Source organism: Cervus canadensis, chromosome 18 (genome assembly GCF_019320065.1).
Source record: "Cervus canadensis isolate Bull #8, Minnesota chromosome 18, ASM1932006v1, whole genome shotgun sequence".
Lineage (NCBI taxonomy): Eukaryota > Metazoa > Chordata > Mammalia > Artiodactyla > Cervidae > Cervus > Cervus canadensis.
This window is the reverse complement of record NC_057403.1, coordinates 28129485-28154028: the sequence shown is the minus strand read 5'-3', so window position 1 is coordinate 28154028 and position 24544 is coordinate 28129485. Positions and strand designations below refer to the sequence as shown.

Genomic DNA, 24544 nt, shown 5'->3' with positions numbered 1-24544 from the left:
GCCATTTTTAAAAATACCTATTCTTTCTTCAAAATTCAATAAACTGTTATTATTATATCTTAAACTAACTTTGACTCTATGTATGGGTTTTCTCTTCTCTCAGTATGACCATGTATCTATTCTCCACCAAAACTCGACAATTTATGGAGACTTTTATTTCTGTTGCAAAAATGTGGTGAGAACAATCCTCTGGATAGTTTCAATTTATCTCAATTTTTTGATTGACTTCAAAAATTTAGTTACTGGGAGTAAATATTAAGTTAATCTTCATGAGAACAAAGGTTAATTTAGATGGATTTGGGAAGGGTTGACATTGCTATGATGTCAGTTTATCTCATACAAGGATACGATTTAACCCTTAATCTGTTCAATTTCTAACTTGTACATTTCAACAAAATTTTAGACCTCTTTAGTATGACTTGAGGGTTTCCCTTGTGGCTCACACAAGGTAAAGAATCTCCCTGCAATGCAGGAGACCTGGGTTCGATCCCTGGTTTGGGAAGATTCCCCCAGAGAAGGGAACAGCTACCCATTCCAGTATTCTTGTCTGAAGAATTCCATGGACCAAGGAGCCTGGCAGGCTACATGGGGTCGGAAAGTCAGACACAACAGCATGAATTTCACTTTCACAGTATGACCTGAACACTTAATACTAACTTCAGCAGAGTGTCCAGGATTGGTAGATATAAATCAAGGTGTAGGAAGAGCAAACAGTGAATTTAAATGCCTAATTTAGGCAGTAGGTCAAAGAAGATCCAGGGCTCAAGGCCCTGGCTACTTAGCATCAAGTCTCAAGTTCAGCTCCTGGTATGTGACCTTAGTACATCTGCCTGGCCAGAAGGTAGAGAGATTTTTATCAGTTATGCCACTCTTTCTGTGGGTCCTACTGAGAGTAGCCTGACAATGACCTAGACCCTAAGAAACTGAATAAAACCTACTCCCATCCTAGTAGTTTCACAAATCTCCTATTGTAATGCAACTACCTATTTCATGCTTTTACAAGTAGGTTGGAGAGTTTAGGACATGTGCCCCCATATGGCACATCCTTCAATTCACACTTTATAGCATAAGCTGCTTCCACAGAAACAACATTCTCACTGGGGTAGTTTCTTCTATACACTTCCTTCTTCCTGGTCCAGCACTTCATGGAGGTCCTGGTCCCCATGGCAGGACCAAGAACAGCAGTGGCACTTAGTGTCCCTGAAGAAATGTCAGACTAGAAGTGGGAAATGGCAAATGCCACTAGGAGGAAGAGGGGACCTGTGATGACCCTCTCAGGTCATCTCAGGAGTCACCCTTCAATAATCAGAGGGATATTTAAAGGACTGGTAGTTCTGGCACTGTGCTGAAGGCCAGAGTAGGAGATATGCTGTCTGTGTCCGCAAACAATAATTTTATCCTTCCAAGCTATTGGCTATAATCTTGTTATAAACTATGTTACTGGCTTAATCTTGACACACAATCCCCATTTAGCAGATGACAAAATGACTTGAAAAAGTTAAACAAACTTGCCCAAGTATCCACAGCTTGCCAGGGACAGGGCCTAGGTTTATCCTCGTTCTGTCTGAACCTGGTCCCCATGCTCTCAATGATCACATGTGTCACTTCTCACCATCTCCCAAGACCTCCTGCCTCACATCCTCCCCAGAGCACAAACACACACACTTGGCACACTGAGCAATGCTGCAGTGATTTTATTATAGTAAGCCTCATAGAGACCACATGAGGTGGGACACGTATCTGGATTCCAGCTTCAGTTGAGGAGAACAGGGCAGGAAGCTTGAGTGCACACTGGCATCCCTGGCAAAGATCATCTCACCAAAGACGTCACACTGAGAAGTAATCCTGAAACAGTGCTCACCACTGTGGACATTCTATAGCCAGAGCAATCCTCATTGAAAATGGTGGAACTCTGGAAGGGAATAGGAGGAGAAAAGACAGGACCTGAGCCCACAGCCAGGCTATCCTGTCTCCCCAGGATCACCTCATACCTCACCCTCAGCGATTCAGCCCCATCCCCCACAAGAACCTCTGCCCACAGACCCACCACTGGACAGGGGGCTGCCAGCAGGCACCAGGGGGAGGATGGCTCCCTAACAGGCCAGACACAGGTGTCAGGAGGAAGACAGAGGCTCCAACCATGCCAGGGAGGGAAGGAGATGACGAGGGTCATCAGGGCACAACCAGGACTAGTCCTGAGATAGGAGCAAGGTGCTGGAGACTGGGTTTGGGTCACACCCCTTGCACCTGAGCCTCTTCTGTCAGGTGTGCTGGGTGGATGGAATGTGCATGCAGGAGTCATAAACAAACCCATGTGCTCTGTGTGTTCCTATTACTGCATGAAACTCTCTTTGCAGAAAACCTCTCGTTTTGAACAATCAACAATTTGAGGAAAATGTGCTGAGAAAGACTATTCACAATCTCCAGTATTACTTGACAAGAACAAAAAAGGAAAGATGATTCTTTGGGAGATACACTGCTTGCTTAGGTGATCAGTCACAGATACCTAGAATCCTCCTCAGGAGCCTCAGGCACCACAGTGAAACACCACAGTGAAACACCACAATGAAAATTCTGGCTTGTGGACATGGAAACCATGTGGGTGGAAATGGGGCTCTGAGCCAGAGCAATGGCCATCAGAGTGGGAACAAGAGGTGACGAGACCACTGGCCAGAAACTTCACTTCTAAAGCCAGGGACTCCTTTTCAATACTCCTAAAGTAGAGCTGACAAGACTCTTACACGTGTGTGAGCTGAATGCTTCCTTTTCTGCCAAACATTAAAATTCTAGTCCTCCAATACTAGCTCCTCTCACTGAGGGAAAAAAATCGCATGACTCAAGACACTTGGCCTACTGCATTGATATTACAACCCTATTCTGTGTGTGAGCTGACTGGCATGATACAGGCATATTCAGTAACAAGATGCTGGATGTGCAGATTGACTGCACTTGCATATTACAGGTGTTGCAGGGTGAAGCAAAGGGTTTAGGTGTTTCTTTGTTTATAGCTCTTGTCTGTCACATATCCCATGACTGCATGATTTATTCCCATGTGGCATACTGCACTATGTATGTGAGTGGGCAGGGAAGGGTAGGGGATGAAGAGAGTAAATTACCACAAGTTTTATAATGGAAAGCTTGGCACGAAATCCCTCCTCATTGAAGCAATCCAGGAGTTTTCCCATAGCTTCCTTTTCCTCATCCGTAGCATCAACCAAATCAAATGTTGAGTTCAACAATGTTTTGCTTCCAAGAAACACCATACCAACCGCTCCATAAAACACAGGGCAGGCTTCCGCTGAAAGCACAGACAGAAAGCACCTTAACAAGAGGATTACCAGAGTAGGAGGTTCCTGTTTCTCACCACTTGATAGAACTCACATCCAAAGCTTTCAGACTCACCTCCACAGAGACCCGCCCTCTCCCAGGACTGTTTACATTCCAGACAGAAAACCTCCCGGCAAAGGGAGCAGTAAGAGGGGGTAGGCCTGGAGACCCCTCTGCCCTTGACCACCACCCCAGGCATACCAGCCTGCTTCCTCCCTTCTAATGAGCACCACTACCCCCAAACTAACTATCCCCCAGTGTGTGCATAGCTAATGACCCTTCCAACCCCACACCACTCCTTCCATTCAAAGGCTGAAAGCCTCAAGGAGTTTGTGCAGGACTCCTGGGCACTGATCAGACAGTTGCCCTCAGAATCTGCCCCTGGAAGCGGCTTGGACAGGACTGGGAAGGATGCAGTGAGACAGCAATGGGCAAGGATAAGGAGGGCCATCTGGACCCTCCTTTCTACCCTCACGCATCTTGAAGGTCAACTCTCTGGTCACCAGCAAGGCCAGCAAAAGCAGTGGTCCCTTCATTGTGGCAGTGTCTGGAGTGCTCTGCTCAGGGCAGGGTTTCTGTCACTTTATAAACAACTAGCTCCCTGAACCCAGCCCAAGCCCCTCCCAGGAGGAACACAGGCCTATGGCAAGGCTCCTGGCACAGGTGGCTCCCTGGGCCCTTGGGCTGTTTACAGTGGAAGCTCTTCCTACTCTGAGAGCAGAGCTAAGACTGGGAAATGTGAAGATGTAGAAACAAAGAATAGCTGTTGGGCTGGGGAACTGGTAACAATTTGGACTATAATTCTGCAACATAACAGAATTGCCAAACTCCACGTTTCCTAAAACATACAAAGGCCTGACACACATTCCTAAGTTGTTTTTACAGAAAGTAGACCCCCCTCCAGATGAAATCTGCTGAGCACAAGAACATAGACCCTAAACTGGCTGAAACCAAAAGGCTGATGATACTTGATGCCAACCCATCCAAGAACTCTTCACCAGCTGATCATGCCCTGCCCCTTAAACACTATAAAACTCCTCACTACCTGCTCCAAGGTGGTTCACATGGTCTTCAGGACATTAGCCCACTGTGTCCACCTTTGCCTGGCAAAGCAATAAAAGCTATTCTTTTCTGCTTCACCCAAAATGCTGTTTCTGTGTTTCTATTCAGCACCAGAGAACAGAGGCTGTGATTATGGCAACACTGACATTTCTAAGTGATTCCATTTGGAGCCAAGTGCTCTGTTGTCCCAGCCCCAATGATCACCTGTTTTCCTTATCAACCTTCCCCCAACCTATCCTAGTTCCAAGGGCAGCACTCTCCCAAACTGAGCTGATAGAATCACAAAAGAGCCAAGGACAGGTCTACACCACTGTCAGGTAGAAAAAAGGTCATCCAGAATCCTTCCTTTTTCCCCAAGGTTAAGTCCTGGAGATAAAAATGCACATAAAATTGTGCATTGTGACCTTACCGAAGGGGCCTTACTGAAGCCTTCGAATATCTTAGCATCTTCATTCTCTAGACTAGACCCCAAGCAATGGTGGACAACCAACCTTGGGCTCCAAACTATTCCCAAAAAGGAACTCATAAGACTTACGGCCATGTAGGTTTTTGCCGGGCTTCTAATTCTGTTAATTTCACATCATGCTACCAGTCTCTCTCAAACCCTTAAGAGAGCAAGTTCCTAGGCACATTCTTGACCCCTAGCAGTCTAACCTTGCCCTTTCTGGCTGTCTTATCCTCTTCCATCAGTGAACCTGATCTCAAGAGGTACCTGAACTGCACAGTTTATCCAGAAACATCAGGGAACAGCTGTGGAGTTGTAAGGTTTGTCTCCTGTATCAGAGACTGTGAGGTCCACAGTCCTACAAGCCACTAGGGATGGGAGTTCTAAGGCCAAGAGTTCTGGGTTCACCAGAGGCAGCACTCCGTGTGTGAAAACTCTGTCAAGAGTCAAACTCAAACTTTCACAATAGGAGAGCAGTTTGCTTGCACAACTATGATGAAATGGACCTTGAAACTCTAAAAGAAAGTCTGAGAAGCTCCTACTGCCAAATTGGAAAAGGTTTGATGGACAATATAAATAACAGAGTATTGGATGATAACCCAAAGTATACAGTAATATGTGTGAGCCCACACTAATATGTGTGAGTCCACACTAATAAAATAAATGATTATGTAAATAAAATGTGTGGATCACAATAAACTGTGGAAAATTCTGAAAGATATGGGAATACCAGACCACCTCACCTGCCTCTTGAGAAACCTATATGCAGGTCAGGAAACAACGGTTAGAACTGGACATGGAGCAACAGACTGGTTCCAAATAGGAAAGGGAGTAAGTCAAGGCTGTATATTGTCACCCTGCTTATTTAACTTATATGCAGAGTACATCATGAGAAACGCTGGGCTAGAGGAAGCACAAGCTGGAATCAAGATTGGCAGGAGAAATATCAATAACCTCATATATGCAGATGACACCACCCTTATGGCAGAAAGTGAAGAGGAACTAAAAAGCCTCTTGATGAAAGTGAAAGAGGAGAGTGGAAAAGTTGGCTTAAAGTTCAACATTCAGAAAACTAAGATTATGGCATCTGGTCCCATCACTTCATGGGAAATAGACGGGGAAACAATGGAAACAGTGTCAGACTTTATTTTTTGGGGCTCCAAAATCACTGCAGATGGTGATTGCAGCCATGAAATTAAAAGATGCTTACTCCTTGGAAGGAAAGTTATGACCATCCTAGATAGCATATTAAAAAGCAGAGACATTACTTTGCCAAAAAAGGTCCGTCTTGTCAAGGCTATGGTTTTTCCAGTGGTCATGTATGGATGTGAGAGTTGGACTATGAAGAAAGCTGAGCACTGAAAAATTGAGCTTTTGAATTGTGGTATTGGAGAAGACTCTTGAGAGTCCCCTGGACTGCAAGGAGATCCAACCAGTCCATCCTAGGGGAGATCAGTCCTGGGTGTTCATTGGAAGGACTGATGCTGAAGCTGAAACTCCAGTACTTTGGCCACCTCATGTGAAGAGTTGACTCATTGGAAAAGACCCTGATGCTGGGAGGGATTGGGGCCAGGAGGAGAACGGGACGACAGAGGATGAGATGGCTGGATGGCATCACCGACTCGATGGACATGAATTTGAGTAGACTCGGGGAGCTGGTGATGGACAGGAAGCCTGGCATGCTGTGATTCATGGGGTCACAGAGAGTCAGACACGATTGAGCAACTGAACTGAACTGAACTCCCTGGTGTCCAGTGATTAAGAATCTGCCCTCTGATGCAGTGGTAATTGGTTCAATCCCTGGTCGGAGGCCTAAGCTCCCACATGCCCTGGGGCAAGTAAAACCCTCCTGCTGCAACTAGAGAGACTGTAGTCTGCTAAGAGAAGGCCCACACACTGCAACAAGACCTAGCACACCTTGTCTCCACACCCTCTCCAGCATTTACTATTTGTAGACTTTTTGACGATGGCCATTCTAACTGATGTGAGGTGGTATCTCATTGCAGTTTTTATTTGCATTTCTCTAATATTGAGCAATGTTGAGCATCTTTTCATGTGTTTGTTAGCCATCTATATGTCTTTGGAAAAATGTCTGTTTAGGTCTTTTTCACACTTTTTGACTGGGTTGTTTGCTTTTCTGGTATTGAATTGTATGAGCTCCTTGTATATTTTGAAAATTAATCCCATGTCAGTTGTTTCATTTGCTATTATTTTCTCCCATTCTGAGGGTTGTCTTTTCACCTTGTTTGTAGTTTCCTTTGCTGTGCAAAAGCTTTTAAGTTTAGGTCCACTTGTTTATTTTTATTTTTATTTCCATTACTTTAGGAGGTGGGTAGTAGATGATCTTGCTTTGATTTATGTGTGCTGCCTGTTTTCCTCTAAGACTTTCAAAGTTTCTGGTCTTACACTTAAGTCTTTAATCTATTTTGAGTTTATCTCTGTGCATGGCATTAGGAACTGTTCTAATTTCATTCTCTTGCATGTAGCTGTCCAGTTTTCCCAGCACCATTTATTGAAGAGGCTATCTTAGCCCCATTGTATATTCTTGCCTCCTTTGTAAAAAATAAGGTACCAATAGGTGTTGGGTTTATCTCTGTGCTCTCTATTTTGTTCCATTGGTCTATATTTCTGTTCTTGTGCCAGTGCCATACTGTCCTGATGACTGTAGCTTTATAGTATAGGAGAAAAGTGAACTCTCCTGCATTGCTGGTGGGAATGTAAATTGATACAGCCACTATGAAAGATGGTATGAAGATTCCTTTAAAAAGCTAGGAATAAAACCATATGACCCAGCAATCCAACTACTAGGCATACCCTGAGAAAACCAAAACTGAAAAAGACACATGTACCCCATAGTTTACTGCAGCACTATTTACAATAGCTAGAACATGTAAGCAAGCTAGATGCCCATCAACAGATGAATGGATAAAGAAGTTGTGGTACATATGTACAATGGAATACTACTCAGCCATAAAAAGGAACTGCATTTCAGACTCGTTTGTTGACTATGATGGCTACTCCATTTCTTCTAAGGGATTCTTGCCCACAGTAGTAGATATAATGGTCATCTGAGTTAAATTCATCCATTCCAGTTCATTTTAGTTCACTGATTCCTAAAATGTCAATGTTCACTCTTGCCATCTCCTGTTTGACCACTTCCAATTTACCTTGATTCATGGACCTAACTTTCCAGGTTCCTGTGCAATATGTTCTTTACAGCATTGGATTTTATTTCCATCACCAGTCACATCCACAACTGGGCGCTGTTTTTGCTTTGGCTCCATTTCTTCATTCTTTCTGGTGTTATTTCTCCACTCTTCTCCAGTAGCATAATGGGTACCTACCAATCTGGGGAGTTCATCTTTCAGTGTCATATCTTTTGGCCTTTTCATACCATTCATGGGGTTCTTAATGCAAGAATACTGAAGTGCTTTGCCATTGCCTTCTCCAGTGGACCACATTTTATCAGAACTCTCCATCAAGACCTGTCTGTCTTGGGTGGCCCTACACCCAAGCATGGCTCATAGTTTCATTGAGTTAGACAAGGCTGTGGTCCATGTGATCAGTTTGATTAGTTTTCTGTGATTGTGGTTTTCATTCTGTCTGCCCTCTGAGTGACGAGGATAAGAGGCTTGTGGAAGCTTCCAGATGGGAGAGACTGACTATGGGGGAAACTAGGTCTTGTTCTGATGGGAGGGGGCATGCTCAGTAAATCTTTAATCCAATTTTCTGTTGATGGGAGGGGCTGTGTTCCCTTCCAGTTATTTGACCTGAGACCAAACCATGGTGGAGGTAATGAAGATAATGGTGACCTCCTTCAGACGGTACTGTGCATGCAATGCCTCACCCATTGCCCCTGACCCTGCAGCAGGGCACTGACTACCCATGTCTCTGCTGGAAACTCCTGGACACTCACGGGCAAGTCTGAGTCAGTCTCTTGTGGGGTCACTGCTCCTATCTCCTGGGTTCTAGTGCACACAAAGTTTTGCTTGTGCCCTCCAAGAGGGTCATTGGAGAAGACTCTAATGCTGGGAAAGATTGAAGGCAAGAGGAGAAGGGAACAACAGAGGATGAGATGGTTGGATGGCATCACCAACTCGATGGACATGAGTTTGAGCAAAATTTGGGAGCTGGTGATGGACAGGGAAGCCTGGCATGCTGCAGTCCATGGGGTAGCAAAGAGTCAGACATTACTGGGCAACTGAACTGAACTGATAAAAAAGAACACATTTGAGTCAGTTCTAATGAGGTAGACGAACCTAGAGCCTATTATACAGAGTGAAATAGGTCAGAAAGAGAAATATAAATATCGTATACTGACACATATATATGGAATCTAGAAAGATGGTACTGATGAATTAATTTTCAGGGCAGCAATGAAGAAACCGACATAGAAAACAGACTTGTGGACATAGTGGGGAGGAGAGGAGGGAGAGGGTGAATGTATGGGGAGAGTAACATGGAAACTTACATTACCATATGTAAAATAGATAGCCAACGGGAGTCTGCTGTGTGACTCAGGGAACTCAAACAGGGGCTCTGTGATGATCTAGAAGGGTGGAGCGGTGAGGGAGGTAGGAGGGAGGTTCGGGAGGGAGGTGACATGGCTGAACCTATGGCTGATTCGTGTTGAGGTTATGACAGAAAACTACAAAATCCTGTAAAGCAATTATCCTTCAATCAAAATAAAAAATTAAAAAACAAACAAACAAAAAGCCCTAGGGCACCTAAACAAAACTAAAATAATGTGGGAGAAGAGACAACTATTCCTTACTGAAACATCTCTAGATACACAGATAGATTATCCCCTCCAGGAGGGAAAACTTACTGCTCTGCACTCCCTGAGCATGGGCTAGACTCAGTAACTCATTTCCAAAGAAAAGAGGAGGGGAGGAGAAGGGGAAAACAGTGCAGATCTGACAAACGTAACGTTAATCAACAATCAAAGATGACATATCCAGTGGTAAGACACACAGCTGTCACATGTACCCAGATTAAGCATACAAGCAGGGGGCTTCAGCTCTGTGGTGTCTTTCACAAAACCCAAAGTCTGAACCCTCCTCTGTGCTGTGCTCAGAGTTATAAGTTATGTTTGACTCTTTGTGACCCCAAGGACTATAGCCTGAGAGGCTCGTCTGTCTGAGATTCACCAGGCAAGAATACTGGAGTGGGCTGCCATTTCCTCCACTCTACATTATAAGAACAACAGCAGACAGACTCAGCTTGGAGGGCCTTCTACCATTCTTGACCAGTTCCTTCTCAGGCCTCCCAAAGCCATGACAGACGGAGAGAATGAACAATTCCACAAAGCAGAGGACACTGGGGACACATGACAATGAATGCAGTGTGTGTAGATCATGTGTTGCATCCTGGAATCCAAAGACACATTAATGGACAATCTGGTGAAATAAAAATCCTCACATATTGTGAGGTTGAGTTATTAGTAATGCTCCAAAGTTGTCTGTCAGTTTTGACAAATATTTTCAACTATTCTATAAATCCAAAATTGTTCCAAACTAAAATTTTATTAAAAAAACAACTTGATACAGAGAGCTCAACATGGTACTCTGTGACAAACCAGAAAGGTGGGATTGGGTGGAAGGCGGGCGGGGAGGTTCAAGAGGCAGGAAACATATGTATGCTTGTGGCTGAGTCATGTTGTATGGCAGAAGTCAACACAAATTGTAATTATCCTCCAATTCAAATTACATTTAAAAAACAACCTGCATTGGGAAAGGGTTACATCAGGTGAATCCTGCACTGACCCTGCCAAGCTCATCACTCTGATGTCATTAAATGTCCCCACCATCCAGGGATGTCTCAGAGGACTCCATGGCACCCTTGAAAGGGCACTGGGCTGGATACATAGCAGCCACCCGTGTTACTCGGCACTCCAAGCCGACTCCTCTCCTCACAGAGCTGTGGAGGGCATTAGGGACAGTGTCTTCTGAAGGACAGGAGGCATGGGATCCATGGGCAGGGGTCTCACCACACAGAAGTCCTGCTGCCACAGACAAAGAGCCAGCATGTGCAGCCTGGGACTTGTGCTGTTCACCTTCCTGCCCAGGAACCTCTGAGACACATCTGCAGCCCCCTGAGCCCCTCGTTCAGTGACCTTCAGAGGGGTGGCCCCCAGGCAACAGGAGTCATGGTGAGGAGGAGCTGTACAGTGATCAGCTGACACTGCAGCTCAGTACTTGGTGCCTCTTTGCCAACGGCAGTTACCGGATGTGAATACTATATGGCATAGGGTTCAGACTGTGGTCACACCTTGTGTCCCAACTCAGCTCTGGCCTTCAGCAAACTTTAATCTGCTACAGGTGATTCAGGCAAAGGCCAGTCAGGTGCCTCTAGCAAAAAGTTACTTGATTCTGACTTATCAAATATTTTAAATCTTTACCTTATTTATTTTCTCCCAGGCAATATTTATAAGCACATCTATAGTAAATAGAACTAATAATATTCTTGTTTATTGACTCCAGAGAAATGGAATATTCCTGCCATTATTCTAACAAACATTGTGTAACATCTACCGAATGCTGGGCCCTCTCCTAGTCCTTGGAATGCAGCAGCACACAGCACAGGTCTCGCTCTCCTGCAGTTCTTCATCACCTAAGAGGGAGTGAAAGACAGTGACCCCAAGGGAAGAAGCACTCTGGGAGAAGATGAAGCAGGGAAAGAAGACAGAGGGATGTGAGGGGAGGAGAGGGCAGATTGCTTTGATAATAGGGCTCAATAGTCTGGGGAAATCTGTGCCCTGTGATATTTGAAGATACCTGAGGATGAGACAATGCATGACACCACCACAGGAGCAAGAGCCTTTCAGGCCAGGAGGGCTCCATGTGCAAAGGCCCTGCTGCAGGAGCACACTTGCTCAGGTCAAGAAGCAGAAAGGAGGCATTCAGGGAGGAGAGAAAGGTAGGTATTTGTTCATATAGGCAGCAGCAGCACAGGGCTGGTTGTGCAACTGGCCCAAGGACTGTGGCTGAGAAGGGGCTTGGCTTTTCCTCAAATGGAAGGTCTGGAGAGGAGATAGTGGAAACAGTACATAGACACCCAAGGGTCAAAAGAGGTTGCAGAAAATGGATGGACATAAAGACTGTCATACTGAGTGAAGTAAGTCAGACAAAGAAGCAGAAATAATTTACGACATCACTTATATGTGGAATCTAAAAAGACATGATACAAATGAACTTATTTTCAAAACAGAAAGAGATTGATGGACTTAGAGAATGAACTTACAATTGCCAGTGGGAATGATGAGGGTAAGGCATAGTTAAGGAGTTTGGATTGGACAAGTACACACTACTATATTTAAAATGGATTAGGATGGTACACCATGATCAAGTTGGATTTGTCTAATGGATGCAAGGATTCTTCAATGTATGTAAACCAATAAATGTGATACATCTTATTAACAAAATTTTTAAATGTATTTATTTTTTAATTGAAGGATAATTGCTTTACAAAATTTTTTTGTTTTCTGTCAAATCAACATGAATCAGCCATGATAAACTCCACAGATGCAGAAAAAGCTTTTGACAAAATTCATCACCCATTTATGATAAGAACTCTCCAGAAAATCAGCATAGAAAGAACCTACCCGAATGTAACAGAGACTGTGTATGATAAACCCCATTATTCTCAATGGCAAAAAACTGAAAGCATTCATTCTAAGATCAGGAACAAGACAAGGGTGCTCACACTGACCATTATTATCCAACAGTTTTGGAAGTCCTAGCAATGGCATTCAGAGGTGAAACCAAAATAAAAGTAATCCAGATTGGAAAAGAAAAATAAAACTCTCACTGTTTGCAGATGATATGGTACCATACACAAAAAACCCTAAAAATACTATCAAAAAAATTAACAGAGCTAATCAGTAATTTAGTAATGTCACAGGATACAAAATCAATACACAGGAATCTTCTGTATTCCTGTACACTAACAATGAATACTCAGAAAGAGAAATTAAGGAATCAATCCTATTCACCATTGACATAAAAAGAATAAAATACCTAGCAATAAACCTACCTAAGGAGACAAAAGAATTGTATACAGAAAACTATAAGACACTGATGAAAGAAATCAAAGATGACATAAACAGATGGAGAGATATACCATGTTCTTGGGAGGGAAGAATCAAAATTATGAAAATGACTATACTACTGAAAGCAATCTACAGATTCAATGCAATCCCTATCATAGTACCAATTGCATTTTTCACAGAACTAGAACAAAAAATTTCAAAATTCATATGTAAACACAAGAAACCTCTTATAGTCAAAGCAATCTTGAGAAAGGAGAATGAAGCTGGAAGAATCAATCGTCCTGATTTTAGACTATACTACAAAGCTACACTCATCAAGGCAATATGGTACAGGCAGAAATAGAAAAATACAGAACAATGGAACAAGATAAAAGCCCAGAAATAAACCCACACACCTATGGGCAGCTTATCTCTGACAAGCGAGGCATGACTATACAATGGAGAAATAGCCTCTTCAATAAGTGATGTTAGGGAAATTGGATAGCAACGTGTATTATAGAAGAATGAAATTAGAACACTGCTTAACACCATACACAAAGATAAACTCAAAATGGATTAAAAACCTAAATGGAAGACCAGAAACTATAAAACTCTTAGAGGAAAACACAGGCAGAAAACTCTTTGACACAACCTCAGCGAGATCCTCTATGACCCACCTCCTAGAGTAACATAAATAAAAACAAAAATTAACAAATGGGAACCACTTAAGTGGTTAAAAGCTTTTGCACAGCAAAGCAAACCATAAACAAGATGAAAAGGAAACCCTCAGAATGTGATAGAATAATTGCAAATGAAGCAACTGACAAAGGATTAACTCATTTAGTTCAACATCAAAAAAACAAACAACATAATCAAAAAATGGGCAGGAGATCTAAATAGACATTTCTCCAAAAAAGACATCCTAAAAATTAATCAATACATGAAAAAATACTCAACATCACTCAATATTAGATATAAGCAAAACTACAATGAGATATCACTTCACACCAGTCAGAATGGTCATCATCAAAAAATCTACAAAAAATCTAGAGAGCATGTGGAGAAAAGGGAAACCTCTTGTGCTGTTTGTGACAATGTAAATTGATACAGTCACTATGGAGAACACTATAGAGAATCCTTAAAAAAAATTAGAAATGAAAGTATCACATGACCCAACAATCCCACTACTAGGCATTTACACTGACAAAATCATAATTGAAAAAGACACATGTACTCCAATGTTCATTGCAGCACTATTTACAATACCTAGTACATGGAAGCCACCTAGTTGTCCATCAGCAGAGACAAGGATAAAGAAGTTGTAGTATATATATATGCAATGGAATACTATTCAGCCATAGAAAGAACACATCTGAGTCAGTTATAATGAGGTGGATGAAAGTAAAGTCCATTATACAGAGTGAAGCAAGTCAGAAAGAAAAAAACAAATATTACATACTAATGCACACATATAAAATCTAGAAGATTGTACTGATTAACCTATTTGTTGGGCAGGAATAGAGACTGAGACATAGAGAACAGACTTGTGGACACAAGGAGGGAAAGAGTGTGATGAACTGTAAGAGTGGCATTGAAATACATACATTACCATGTGTAAATAGATAGCTAATGGGAAGTTGTTGTATAGAGCAGGAAGTGCAGCTTGGTGCTCTGGGAAAACTTAGGGGAGTAAGATGGGATGGGCAGGTGGGAGAAAGGTTCAAGAGGGAGGGGACAAGTGTATATCTATGACTGATTCATGTTGATGTATGGTAAAAACTAACATACATTATAAAGCATTTATCTGTCAATAAAAATAAATAAATTTTAAAGAAATAAAATAGATAACCAATGAGGACAGGGAACACTGCTCAATCTTCAATGGTAGAGGAGTTTGGGAAAAAATGGATAGTTGTGTATATATAGGGCTGAGTCCCTTTACACTCCACCTGAAATGATCATAACACTGTAAATCGGTTATACTCCAATTCAAAAATAAAGTTTAATTTAAAAAAGAAAAAGAAAAAACAAGTTGCAGACAATATTGCAGTGTAGAATGAGGTGCTATTAAAGTTGCCAGGTGGTAGGACCTGGCCAAGAGAAAAGTAGAAATTTCTGGACAAGCACATAGAAGAAGTTTCCAGGCTCCAGATAGTGATTCAGGGAAGTGGCCCAACAAAGGCCACTGACAAGATGAAGGACATGGTGACAACAGCAGGACAGGAGCCACCAGAGAGTCTGACCAGGGGCTCAGAGCTTGTGCTCTGGCCTGCCTGGCACTAACCCCTGTGAGACGATTCACTAATCACTGATCTAACTGTAAACTGCTAAAGTTCACATGATCTTGTCTTCAAGGTCACATGTTGTACTGACAGGCTGCCACAGGCCATTTTAGGAGGCCTGATTTGGGAGCACTTTTGCCCTTTTCGGTCAACCTTGGGATTGTCCGTTGTTAAACTTCCTGTCAGCTGCCCCTCCCACAGAGCCCTCCAGGGGGAAAAGGCTGAGCCAGTGCCCTCTGTGGACTCAAGGACTAGCATATTGCCAACACACACAGCTCCTCCTGTGCAGCCCCGGGCACCATCACACTGTGGTCTGGCATATCTCCTGAAAAAAGGAAGCATCTGACCCAGGCCCCCTGGGGGTGAGGACAAGCACAGGTATAAAAGGGCTCCAGGTGAGTAGGGAGCATCTGTCACCGGCACCATGACTCGGGCTGGAGCTCTCCTGCTGCTCTGCGCTGCCTTGCTCCTCATCGCGGGTGGAAGTGAGTGGCTGGGACCTGGGCTCCCCAAGGATTCTGACACCTTCCCAGGGCAGCACTGAGCATGTCAGAAAGGGAGGGGGAAAGTCTCTTCTGATGAGTGCCTTACAGGGAGTGTTCCCATATCTTTCTGTTTCAGAGTGTGATGACATCTGCCCAGCCTTGAGGGACACTGTTGACCTGTTCATATCGGGAACCCATGAAGAGTATATTGAACAAGTTGAAAAGTATAACCAAAATTCTGATGTACTGGAGACTGCCGATACCCTGAAGAGCTGTGTTGATGAGAGGTTGACAGCAGAGGATAAGCAAAATGCTCTGAGTGCTCTGGTGAGTCAGGCAGGCTGTGTGTGAATGTGCCTATGTGGGGCGGGGGTGTCAGGGGTCTGCTCAGGCCACTGGGAAGTGGAGGGCATCATTTCCTCTACACCCTGGCTCTTCCCCCAAGAACCTGGGAGCAAAAAGAACCTCATGAATGAGCAGATAGAGAGGAAGTGGCCAACACCCAGTGTGGGAAAGGATCCTGCAGGAAAACTCAGTTCAGCCTTGGAGCTCTTGAGCTGGCCCTGACTGGGCTCTGCCGGGTCACAGGCCTGGGACCCTCCAGGTCCTCCTGACTCTGTGACATCACCTGCCTTTGGAGTTAGGCCCTCAGTACTGGCCTCCCTGGCTCTAGCCTCTCCAGCACAGGAACCTGACTCTTCTGTAATCCATTCACATTGAGCCCTTCCCTTCTCCAAACATCAGTTCTTTCCCTAGTGCTTCAAGTCCCTACTCCACCCCATCTAATAACCGCATTTGTCCCTGTTCCCTGGACCCAACAGGTCTCACATGCCTAAAAGAGGTAGCTGCTTCCAAAAGTTGCCCTCCTGCCCTACACAGGCCTGGGATACCCAGAGTCGAGGATCAGTTGATGCCCAGGGTCAGTCCTCTCTCTGCTGCCCTAGAGGTGGTGGGAACAAGCAGCTGCTTCAGCTCTAAGTGCCCAAGGGCCAGAAGGAGGAAGCAGACAGGGATCAGCTCATCCCTGGAGACTCCCAGGTGTCACTCCAGAGCCCTGCCAGGTGGTCCTCAGCAGTCCCCCACTGTATCCCAGAAGACTGCCCCCAGCCTTCCAGGGAGACCCCACAATCTCTGTTCCATTGGAAGAAGCCTCATTGGGAAGTATCCACCTTTACCTGCTCATATCCAGAGGCCTCCCTCCAAACAACCTGCAGACCCCTCCCCTTGTTCAGTGCAGCTAATTGTCACGTCCACCCCTGAGGTCTCACCAGGTTTTTGCACCTTCTCTTACAGAATAAAATATATTCAAGTTCTCTCTGTTGATGGAGCCATCCCTGCCAGGAACCCAAGGAAGCCACTTGCCTCATCCCTAAGTAGTGTTAACAACCTGCCACATCCAGGTGTCTGATTATAGAGGATTCCAGCAATAAAAAGCCTTGCAATTCACAGGAGAGTGCTTACTCACTGGAGATGGGGCTTTGTGGGCACGGGAGGGAGAGGACATGGCCACACTGGAGACCACCAGTGTGCCTTCCTACTGCAGCTGGATTTCAGTGCTGTCAGACACTCCTCCACAAATTCAACAGGTGGGGACATGGGTAATGATCATTACATCAGCCAGAGTGTCGATCATTTCTGTCATCAAGATCCACAGGTCATATGCATCATCCACCATATTTTATTCCTCCCAGCAACCTTGAGAGGTGGGAGTAATCACCCTCATCTGACAGGGGAGAATCTGAGGCTCAGAGTGGGTAAAGCATCTGCTGAAGAGGCCTAGCTTTCCCCACCCATCCATGCTGGGGAGACAAGCTCGGCTACCTCACCTGTCACTGTGCACATATTACAGTCTTTCTTTGGGCTGTTGCCATTTATAAAATCAAACCACCTCCAATCTTCAAGGCTGAGGAGAGGACAAAATAAAATAACGGGTGAGAAGAGCCCCTGTCCTAAGTGCCTGAAGGAAAAGAAGAACAAAGGGTCAAGTTTCACGTGCTGAACTCTGTCACTCCTTGGGCCTCAGTTGATCCTAAAGCCAAACCCTATTGTGGACTCAGCTGCTTCCACATACAGGGTGAGTTGGGTCTCACTCTCAGAGTGAACGTCTAGGGGCCTGGAGATTCTTGCTTCTCCTGTGTCTCTGCTGCCTGCCCACGAACCGGGCCCCATGCTCACGCTGTCTGATTCTTCTTCACCTGACCCCCACTCCCTCTCTAAGAGCTTCTTCCCACCCAACAGCTCCCCTCCAGAAAAGAGTCTCCTGGGCTTACCCCACAGGGCTGGGTCTAGGACAGGGACTCTCTAAGGTCCTCATGGTGAGGAGCCTTAGGACAGGTCCCCAAGGTGATCCAGAGCTGCTGCTTCTCCCTGTGGAGGGAGCCCTGAGGGACGTGGGGGAGGTCTCCTTGCCAAGAGTGACACTGGGCCCTTGTCTCTGCCCACCACTCCACCCCCACCAGGCTCTGTCTGAGGGTGCTTCTAAGATGGAGACCTGCCTCTGTGGGAGCTAAGGTGAGCTGAGCTGGTGTGAGCAGGTCCTGGCGCAGGGACCCTTCTCCTCATCTGACCCAGGATGTGTATTCTACCTCTGCCTCCCACCTAACAGATGTAAAAGCTCCAGACCTTCTGAAAGGACAGTTGCCACCTCTATGAATTAGGTGCTTCTTACAATGTCTTGAATATAGATTCACCCTGCTCTTCAGTGAGTGTACAGTTGTTATGGGGATCCATCCAAGGATGTGGCAAAGATGAGTGAGAGGTAATTGGTCCTCCTGGGAGGGACAGAGTCTGTCTCCTGGCTCTTGTTCAGCTGCACAGAGCTCCCTGGGGCTGCTGGGGAGACACCTCTGTATTGCCTACTGCCTCCTCCCCTCTCCCTGCCTTCCTCCAATCTATAGCACCCTTATCTAATCTGGGGTTAGTAGAAAAGGCAGCATCTGATTTCTCCCAAATCCTTTTCTGACATCCAAAACTTCAGATGGGTGGAAAGGTAACTATCAAAAACTTGTGGTATTTGACCTCTGATACTCACATGAATCTCCCTCTGAGATATAGAAGCCCCACCTTGCCTCCATCTAGGCCAACCTGAGTTCACATGCAGCTGTGGAATAATCCCCCACTGCCGACACTCCCCTCCTCAAACACCAGCATCTGCCCTTCCAGTTTGGTGGATTTCTCCAGCACTTGGGAGCTTGCTGAACAAAGCTCAGTAGAAAGTGTGGGGGGTTCGTGCCCACAGGGCAACCCTCAGACACTACAGACCTCAGTCTCCTTGACTGCTGGTGTGTCTCCTCAGAGGTGAGCTCTACAGTCTCTCTTAAAGGCCTCCAGGGGCCTTGAGCCCCACCTGCCCACCCCTGTGGCCTTTCTCACTTGGATGTTCACTGTCCTTAGTTCCTCACTTCAGCACCTGACATCACCTCTCTAATTACCTACGTACCCCCAAGTCCCTGTCTGGGTCTCCTATGCTGGGAACACAAAGTCTCATGGTGTCCTATGTCCATCTGCCTGTTTATGAAGGAGAAGAATTCAAGTGGAAGATGCTCAGTGAAGGCAGCAGGAGGAAGGGAGAGGGATACCATAGTTGAAGCTTCAGAGACATCATCACCCTATGCAGAGAACAGGAACCCCGATGCAGGAGGGAGATGCTCTCTAGCCACGTATTTATATAAGGTCCTTGCACTGAGATATTCTCAAACTGCCCTGAAACAGTGTTTTGGGGGTGCACTTCCTACCCAGCCCATAGGAATCAATTGGGGATTCCAGGCAGAAGGACATATTGCCCCATCGATCAAGAGCTGGTAGGCAGAAAGTCAGAGAGAGAGAGAGATGGGAGCAAGCTCTGAGTGCCAAGACAGAGGCAACAGGACTGAGACAAGCCCCCAGAAAGGAAAAGTCCAGAATCAGGCAATAGTTGAGGTCAGGGCTTGCCTTCATGATTCCAATGAAGACTGGCATAGATACATCCACTGCTTCTGTGTCGCCATCATACCTGGAAGTTTCCTTTCAATTTCCTTTTGAAAAATATTCTACTACATTGACCACAGTTCCAGTGGTGTAATGTATCTCCCCTCATCCTTAGACTGGCAATACTCATGGACTCAGAACATAGGATACTCAGCCAGGGCATCAAACCCAGTCATCCGAAGCCATGCACATGGAAGGACAGATGCTCTCTTATGTGCCCCAACGAGGACTCCTCAGGAAGGCACAGAGCTCAGCAGATCCTGAGGGGTGCTCAGCACAGGAAAGAGTTGACAGAAACACATCTTCCATTCAGAGGACACTGTAGAAAATGTATGGATGGATTCATCTTGTCCATTCCTAGATTACTGAGGTAACTGCTAACTGACTACTTTGCTAGATAAATAGGTCCCACTTGCAAAGTTTGCAGGGCTGCACACAGCTTCATGCATGTGGGCACCAAGGACACAGAAATTGGCATGGGCAACACAGCATAGTCAGGTGAACAGGCCCTGCTGATGATAGCAGGACCGGCCCAGATTCATATCATCACTGCTTCTACCACAAAGGCAGCTCTGAGCAGACACACAGGGCTGGCCCAGATTCAGGAGCATCTTCTACACTCAATCCGTGAGGGGTAAGCTTATTCTACACTCTTTCAGAAGAAGCGTGGAAGGAATAAAATAAATCAGAGAGATACCTAAACCATTTGGACTAATGGTCTGTGAGAAAAAATAAAGAGCAAGGGATAAGAGTACTGAGGAATCCCCTAAGTAAGAGAGACCTTGATGGGACTTCCCTGATTTTTCAGTGGTTAAGAATCCACTTCCAATGCAGGGGACGCTGGTTTGATCCCTGGTTGTGGAATGCCACATGCTGTGGGGCACCTAAAACCTGTGTGCCACAACTAGAGTGAAACCTGCGCACTGCAATGAAAGTTCCCATAAACTGCCACAACTAAGACCAAACAGCTGAAAATAAATAACTAAATAGATATTTTAGAAGGAGAGAGACAGAAAGTGCTTGCTTCAGCCACACATATACTAAAACTGCAACAATACAGAGAAGCTTAGCATGGCCCTTGAACAAGGATGACAAATAAATTTGTGAAGCATTCCATATTTTTTATGTGTAAAATAGACATCTAGCAGGAAGCTACTGTATAGCACAGGGAGCCCAGCCTGGCACTCTCTGATGACCTAGAGGGGTGGAATTGGTGATGGTGGCGGGAAGTTCAAGAGATAGGAAATATATGTGTGCGTGTGTGTGTGTGTGTGTATGTGTGTGTGTGTGTGTAGGCAAGAATACTGGAGTGGATTGCCATGCACTTCTCCAGGTGCATGTGTATATACGTATATGTATATATGTATATATATATATATATATATACACACACACACACACACACACACACATATATATAACTAATGAAGTGTAAAACTATATATATATTTAAGTTTATTTTATTCTAATGCAAACATAGCCTAGTATTACAAATATATATGATAAACTGCATAAATACAACCAAGCAGAACCCTAAGAGGTCTTCTCAGAACAGACCACTCCCTACCATGTCCTCCACATGCCTCTTGTCTGTAGAAAAACCTGTTTCCTAGGCTTTTCTCAAGTTCCAAGAGTATATTTATAATCAGAGATGTGAGAAAATGCAGAGATAAAGAAAAAAGTCAAGCAAGACAATATAATAATAGTGTAGCCATTCAGCAATTAGGTAAAGTCAAAGACCTCCTGTAACTCCTCAAGGGTTATACATAGTATTCTGAGCCATATCCTTGGAGCTGTTTTGCAGATACTGAAACCCCCATCAGGTGGAAGAAGTTAACTGTATGTTTCCCACAAGAATGTAGACCCCAGTCCTTCTGGAACCAGATGGTTGATGTTGACTCCTGATTACCTCTTGTGATTACCAATCACAAGAATGTCCACCAGCTGATCACATATCCTAAAATTCCTCCTCCCTCAACCTGTCTTTAAAAACCTTTCCCAGAAACCCTGTGGGGAGTTCGGGCCTCTGAAGTACTAGCTACCTCGACTCCTTTATTGCCTGGCATTGCATTAATCGCTCAGTCCTGTCTGACTCTTTGCGACCCCATGGACTGTAGCCTGCCAGGCTTCTCTGTCCATGGGATTCTCCAGGCAAGAACATTGGAGTGGGTTGCCATCCCCTTCTCCAGGACTCCTTTATTGGTACCCTATAATAAACACTGCACTTTCCTTCAGCACAACCTGATGTCAATAGATTGGCTTTACTGTGCTTGGGCAAACAGACTCATACCTAGTTCAGAAACATACACAGACTGAAGTAGAAAAATTGACTGATCTCTTAACTGATAAAGGAACTAAACAGTATTATAATACTAAGCAGTTATTTGTGACTTAGAAAAAACTTTAAAAATGAGAATAAAGAGTTCTTCATAATCATGATAAAGTGTGTTTATTAAAAAAACTCAGCAAACATATTTGATTGCAAAATGATATGAGCAATCCATTTAAAACGAGAAACAAGGTAATGATGTTTGAATTGCTGTTTGTACTAAACACTGTACTATATTTACTAACAAATTCAGTACAAAAAGAAAGTTTGATGATCTCAAAGTAGAAAACAAATAAATAATTAAGAATATCAGACTTTCTTGGTAGTTCTGTTGGTTGGGAGTTGGCCTACCAATGCAGGGGACTTGGGTTTGATCCCTGGTCTGGGAAGACCCACTTGATGCAGGACAACTAAGCATGTGCACCAGAACTACTAAGCTCCCACTCTTAGAGCTTGGGAGCTGCAACTACTGAATCCTCCATGCCCTAAGTCCCACATACTGCAACTACTGAACACTGCACATCCTAGAGTTCACCCTCTACAAGTAGATAGTCCCTAATCACTGTAAGTAGATAAAGCCCACATATAGTGATGAAGACCCAGTACAGCCAAAAAAAGAGAGAAAAGAATATCAATGACCATTAAAACAAAGATCTTTGAAAATTCAAAAAATTTGATAAATGTGTATCATTTATTTAAAAAGCAATAAGACACAAATTACCATAATAAATAAAAGAATGGATGTCTTTATAGATCCACATACATAAAAATAAGAAAGCACTAGCAACAAATTGTGCCAACTAATTGATTGGCTTAATGAATTGGCCAGTTTTCTTGAAGACAAAAGTTACATAAAGTGACTCAATGCAAAAGACAGTATCTGAATAGCCATATATCTGTTAAGAAAGATAAACTTTAATAAAACCAGCACACATAGAAAGTTCAGGCCCACAAAGTTAAAGAGGGGAATTTTTTAATATATTTAAAGAAAAAATAATAACAACCCTATACAAACGCTTTAAGAAAATGAACAAATGAGCCTTCCAAACTCGTCTCTTGAGGCAAGTATTTCCTCATATGTTTTTAGGAAAAAACATTACCAGAAAACTGTGGACTGATACCATTTTCATAAGCGTTTACCCACAAAAATCAACACATTAGCAAATCAAATCCAGCAACATATAAAAGAAGCGGCACATAAAGACAAAGTGATCTTTATCCTGGGCATTCACGTTTCATTCAACGTTTAAAGTCAATCAAGGTAATCCATCACATTAACAGAATAATGGAGAAATGTCATATGATCATCTCAACAGATGCAGAATATGTGTTTTAAAAATTAAAACATTCACCTAGAGGGGTGGGATGGGGTGGGAGGTGGGAGGGAGGTTCCAGAGGGAGGGGACATATTTATAGCTATGGCTGATTTACGTTGATGAATGGCAGAAACCAACAAATATTGTAAAGCAATTATCTTCCAATTAAAAATAAATAAATTTTTTTAAAAATTGAACTATTCATAATAAAACACATCCATAAACTAAGAGAAAAGTATTCTTCAACATTATGAGCTGTACTTACAAAACCACCCACTAACTGAATACTTAGTGGGAGAGGTAAAACTATGTATCAAATCATGCAGAAAAGAAATGGAAAAAACTAAACATCCATTAAATTTCTCAGTACAATAGTAATAGAAGAACATAGTCTCCAATTAACAAATGGCATCAAAAATAACAAAGAAGACTTCAGCTAACACTGCATTTAAAGAGCAAAGGCTGAATTGTTCCCCCTAAGATCAAGGATAAGGGAACATCACCTAGTCTCCATTTCTATTCAACATTGGACCGGAAGCTCTCACAAGTGCAATAAGGCAAGAAATAATGAAAACAAACTACAGTTGGAAAGGAAAAAAATCAAACTCTCTTCATCACAGAAAAAAATATAATATACAGAGAAAAACCTAAAGAATCACAAAAACACCACTAGTGCATATAAGTGAGTTTAGTATATTTGTAAAATACAAGTCAATATATAAAACATCATGTGTATTTTACATACTGGCAACAAACAATTCAAAATCAAAGTAAAATATCATTCATAATAGCACCAAAATGTACAATATTTTCACAGGGAATTAATAAAATATATGCAAAACCTGTAAAATGGAAAGTACAAAACATTACTTTCTAAGTAAAGTAAAAGTCACAAAGAAATGGAGACATATACTATGCTTATATGTTTAAAGACTCAATAAGATTTCAATTCTATTAATCTTTAGAGTCAATGCAATCTTGATTTACATGCCAAGCAGGAGGCTTTCCAGGTGGTGCTAGTGGTATAGAATCTGCCTGCCAATGCAGGAAGACGCGGGTTTGATCCCTGGGTCGGGAAGACCCCCTGGAAGAGGGCATGGCAATTCACTCCAGTATTCTTGCCTGGAGAATCCCATAGACGAAGAAGCCTGGTGAGCTACAGTCCATAGAGTCGGATAGAGTTGGACATGACTGAAGTGAATGAGTACGTATGTACCTACCAAGCAGGAAGTGTGTAGAAGTGAGAAACTGATTCTAAAACGTATACACAGATTAATGTTAGCAGGATGGTTTAGTAAGAGAT

General features: G+C 43.7%; 2 protein-coding genes and 1 non-coding gene across 4 annotated transcripts in view; 2 read left to right on the top strand and 1 right to left on the bottom strand.

Moving 5' to 3' along the window:
• Positions 1 to 1679: 1679 nt before the first annotated feature.
• On the bottom strand, positions 1680 to 3888 carry LOC122421095 (androgen-binding protein homolog). The gene is made up of 3 exons (XM_043436892.1): positions 3797 to 3888; positions 3117 to 3298; positions 1680 to 1912 (listed from the first exon to the last, which is right to left on the bottom strand). Exons 1-3 carry the CDS (start codon positions 3861 to 3863, stop codon positions 1811 to 1813), a joined length of 351 nt encoding a protein of 116 aa, XP_043292827.1. The 5' UTR covers positions 3864 to 3888; the 3' UTR covers positions 1680 to 1810.
• Positions 3889 to 15513: 11625 nt separating this feature from the next.
• The window catches only part of LOC122421098 (major allergen I polypeptide chain 1-like), a 141119-nt gene continuing 132088 nt past the window's right edge, over positions 15514 to 24544 (top strand). The window contains exons 1-3 of one of the 2 annotated variants that reach the window (XM_043436894.1): positions 15514 to 15630; positions 15767 to 15957; positions 16924 to 17076. In XM_043436894.1, the coding sequence (XP_043292829.1) occupies positions 15570 to 15630; positions 15767 to 15957; positions 16924 to 16953 (282 nt within the window). In that variant the 5' untranslated portion in view covers positions 15514 to 15569 and the 3' untranslated portion in view covers positions 16954 to 17076. Of the gene's footprint in view, positions 15631 to 15766; positions 15958 to 16923; positions 17077 to 24544 lie in introns of those variants that run through there. The other variant, XM_043436895.1, reaches the window with a different exon arrangement.
• Positions 20615 to 20719, top strand: LOC122421790. The gene has a single exon (XR_006263607.1). It is a non-coding gene; the product is annotated as a U6 spliceosomal RNA (small nuclear RNA).

What these genes read in the sequence shown, in the direction of transcription:
- LOC122421095 (XM_043436892.1), bottom strand. Translation starts at nt 3,863, where the DNA reads ATGAAGGGACCACTGCTTTTGCTGGCCTTGCTGGTGACCAGAGAGTTG. An exon ending in GACCTTCAAGATGCGTGAGG is followed by an intron (nt 3,299 to 3,796) that starts GTAGAAAGGAGG and finishes CTGTGCTTTCAG; the next exon opens with CGGAAGCCTGCCCTGTGTTT. An exon ending in TTTCCATTATAAAACTTGTG is followed by an intron (nt 1,913 to 3,116) that starts GTAATTTACTCT and finishes ATTCCCTTCCAG; the next exon opens with AGTTCCACCATTTTCAATGA.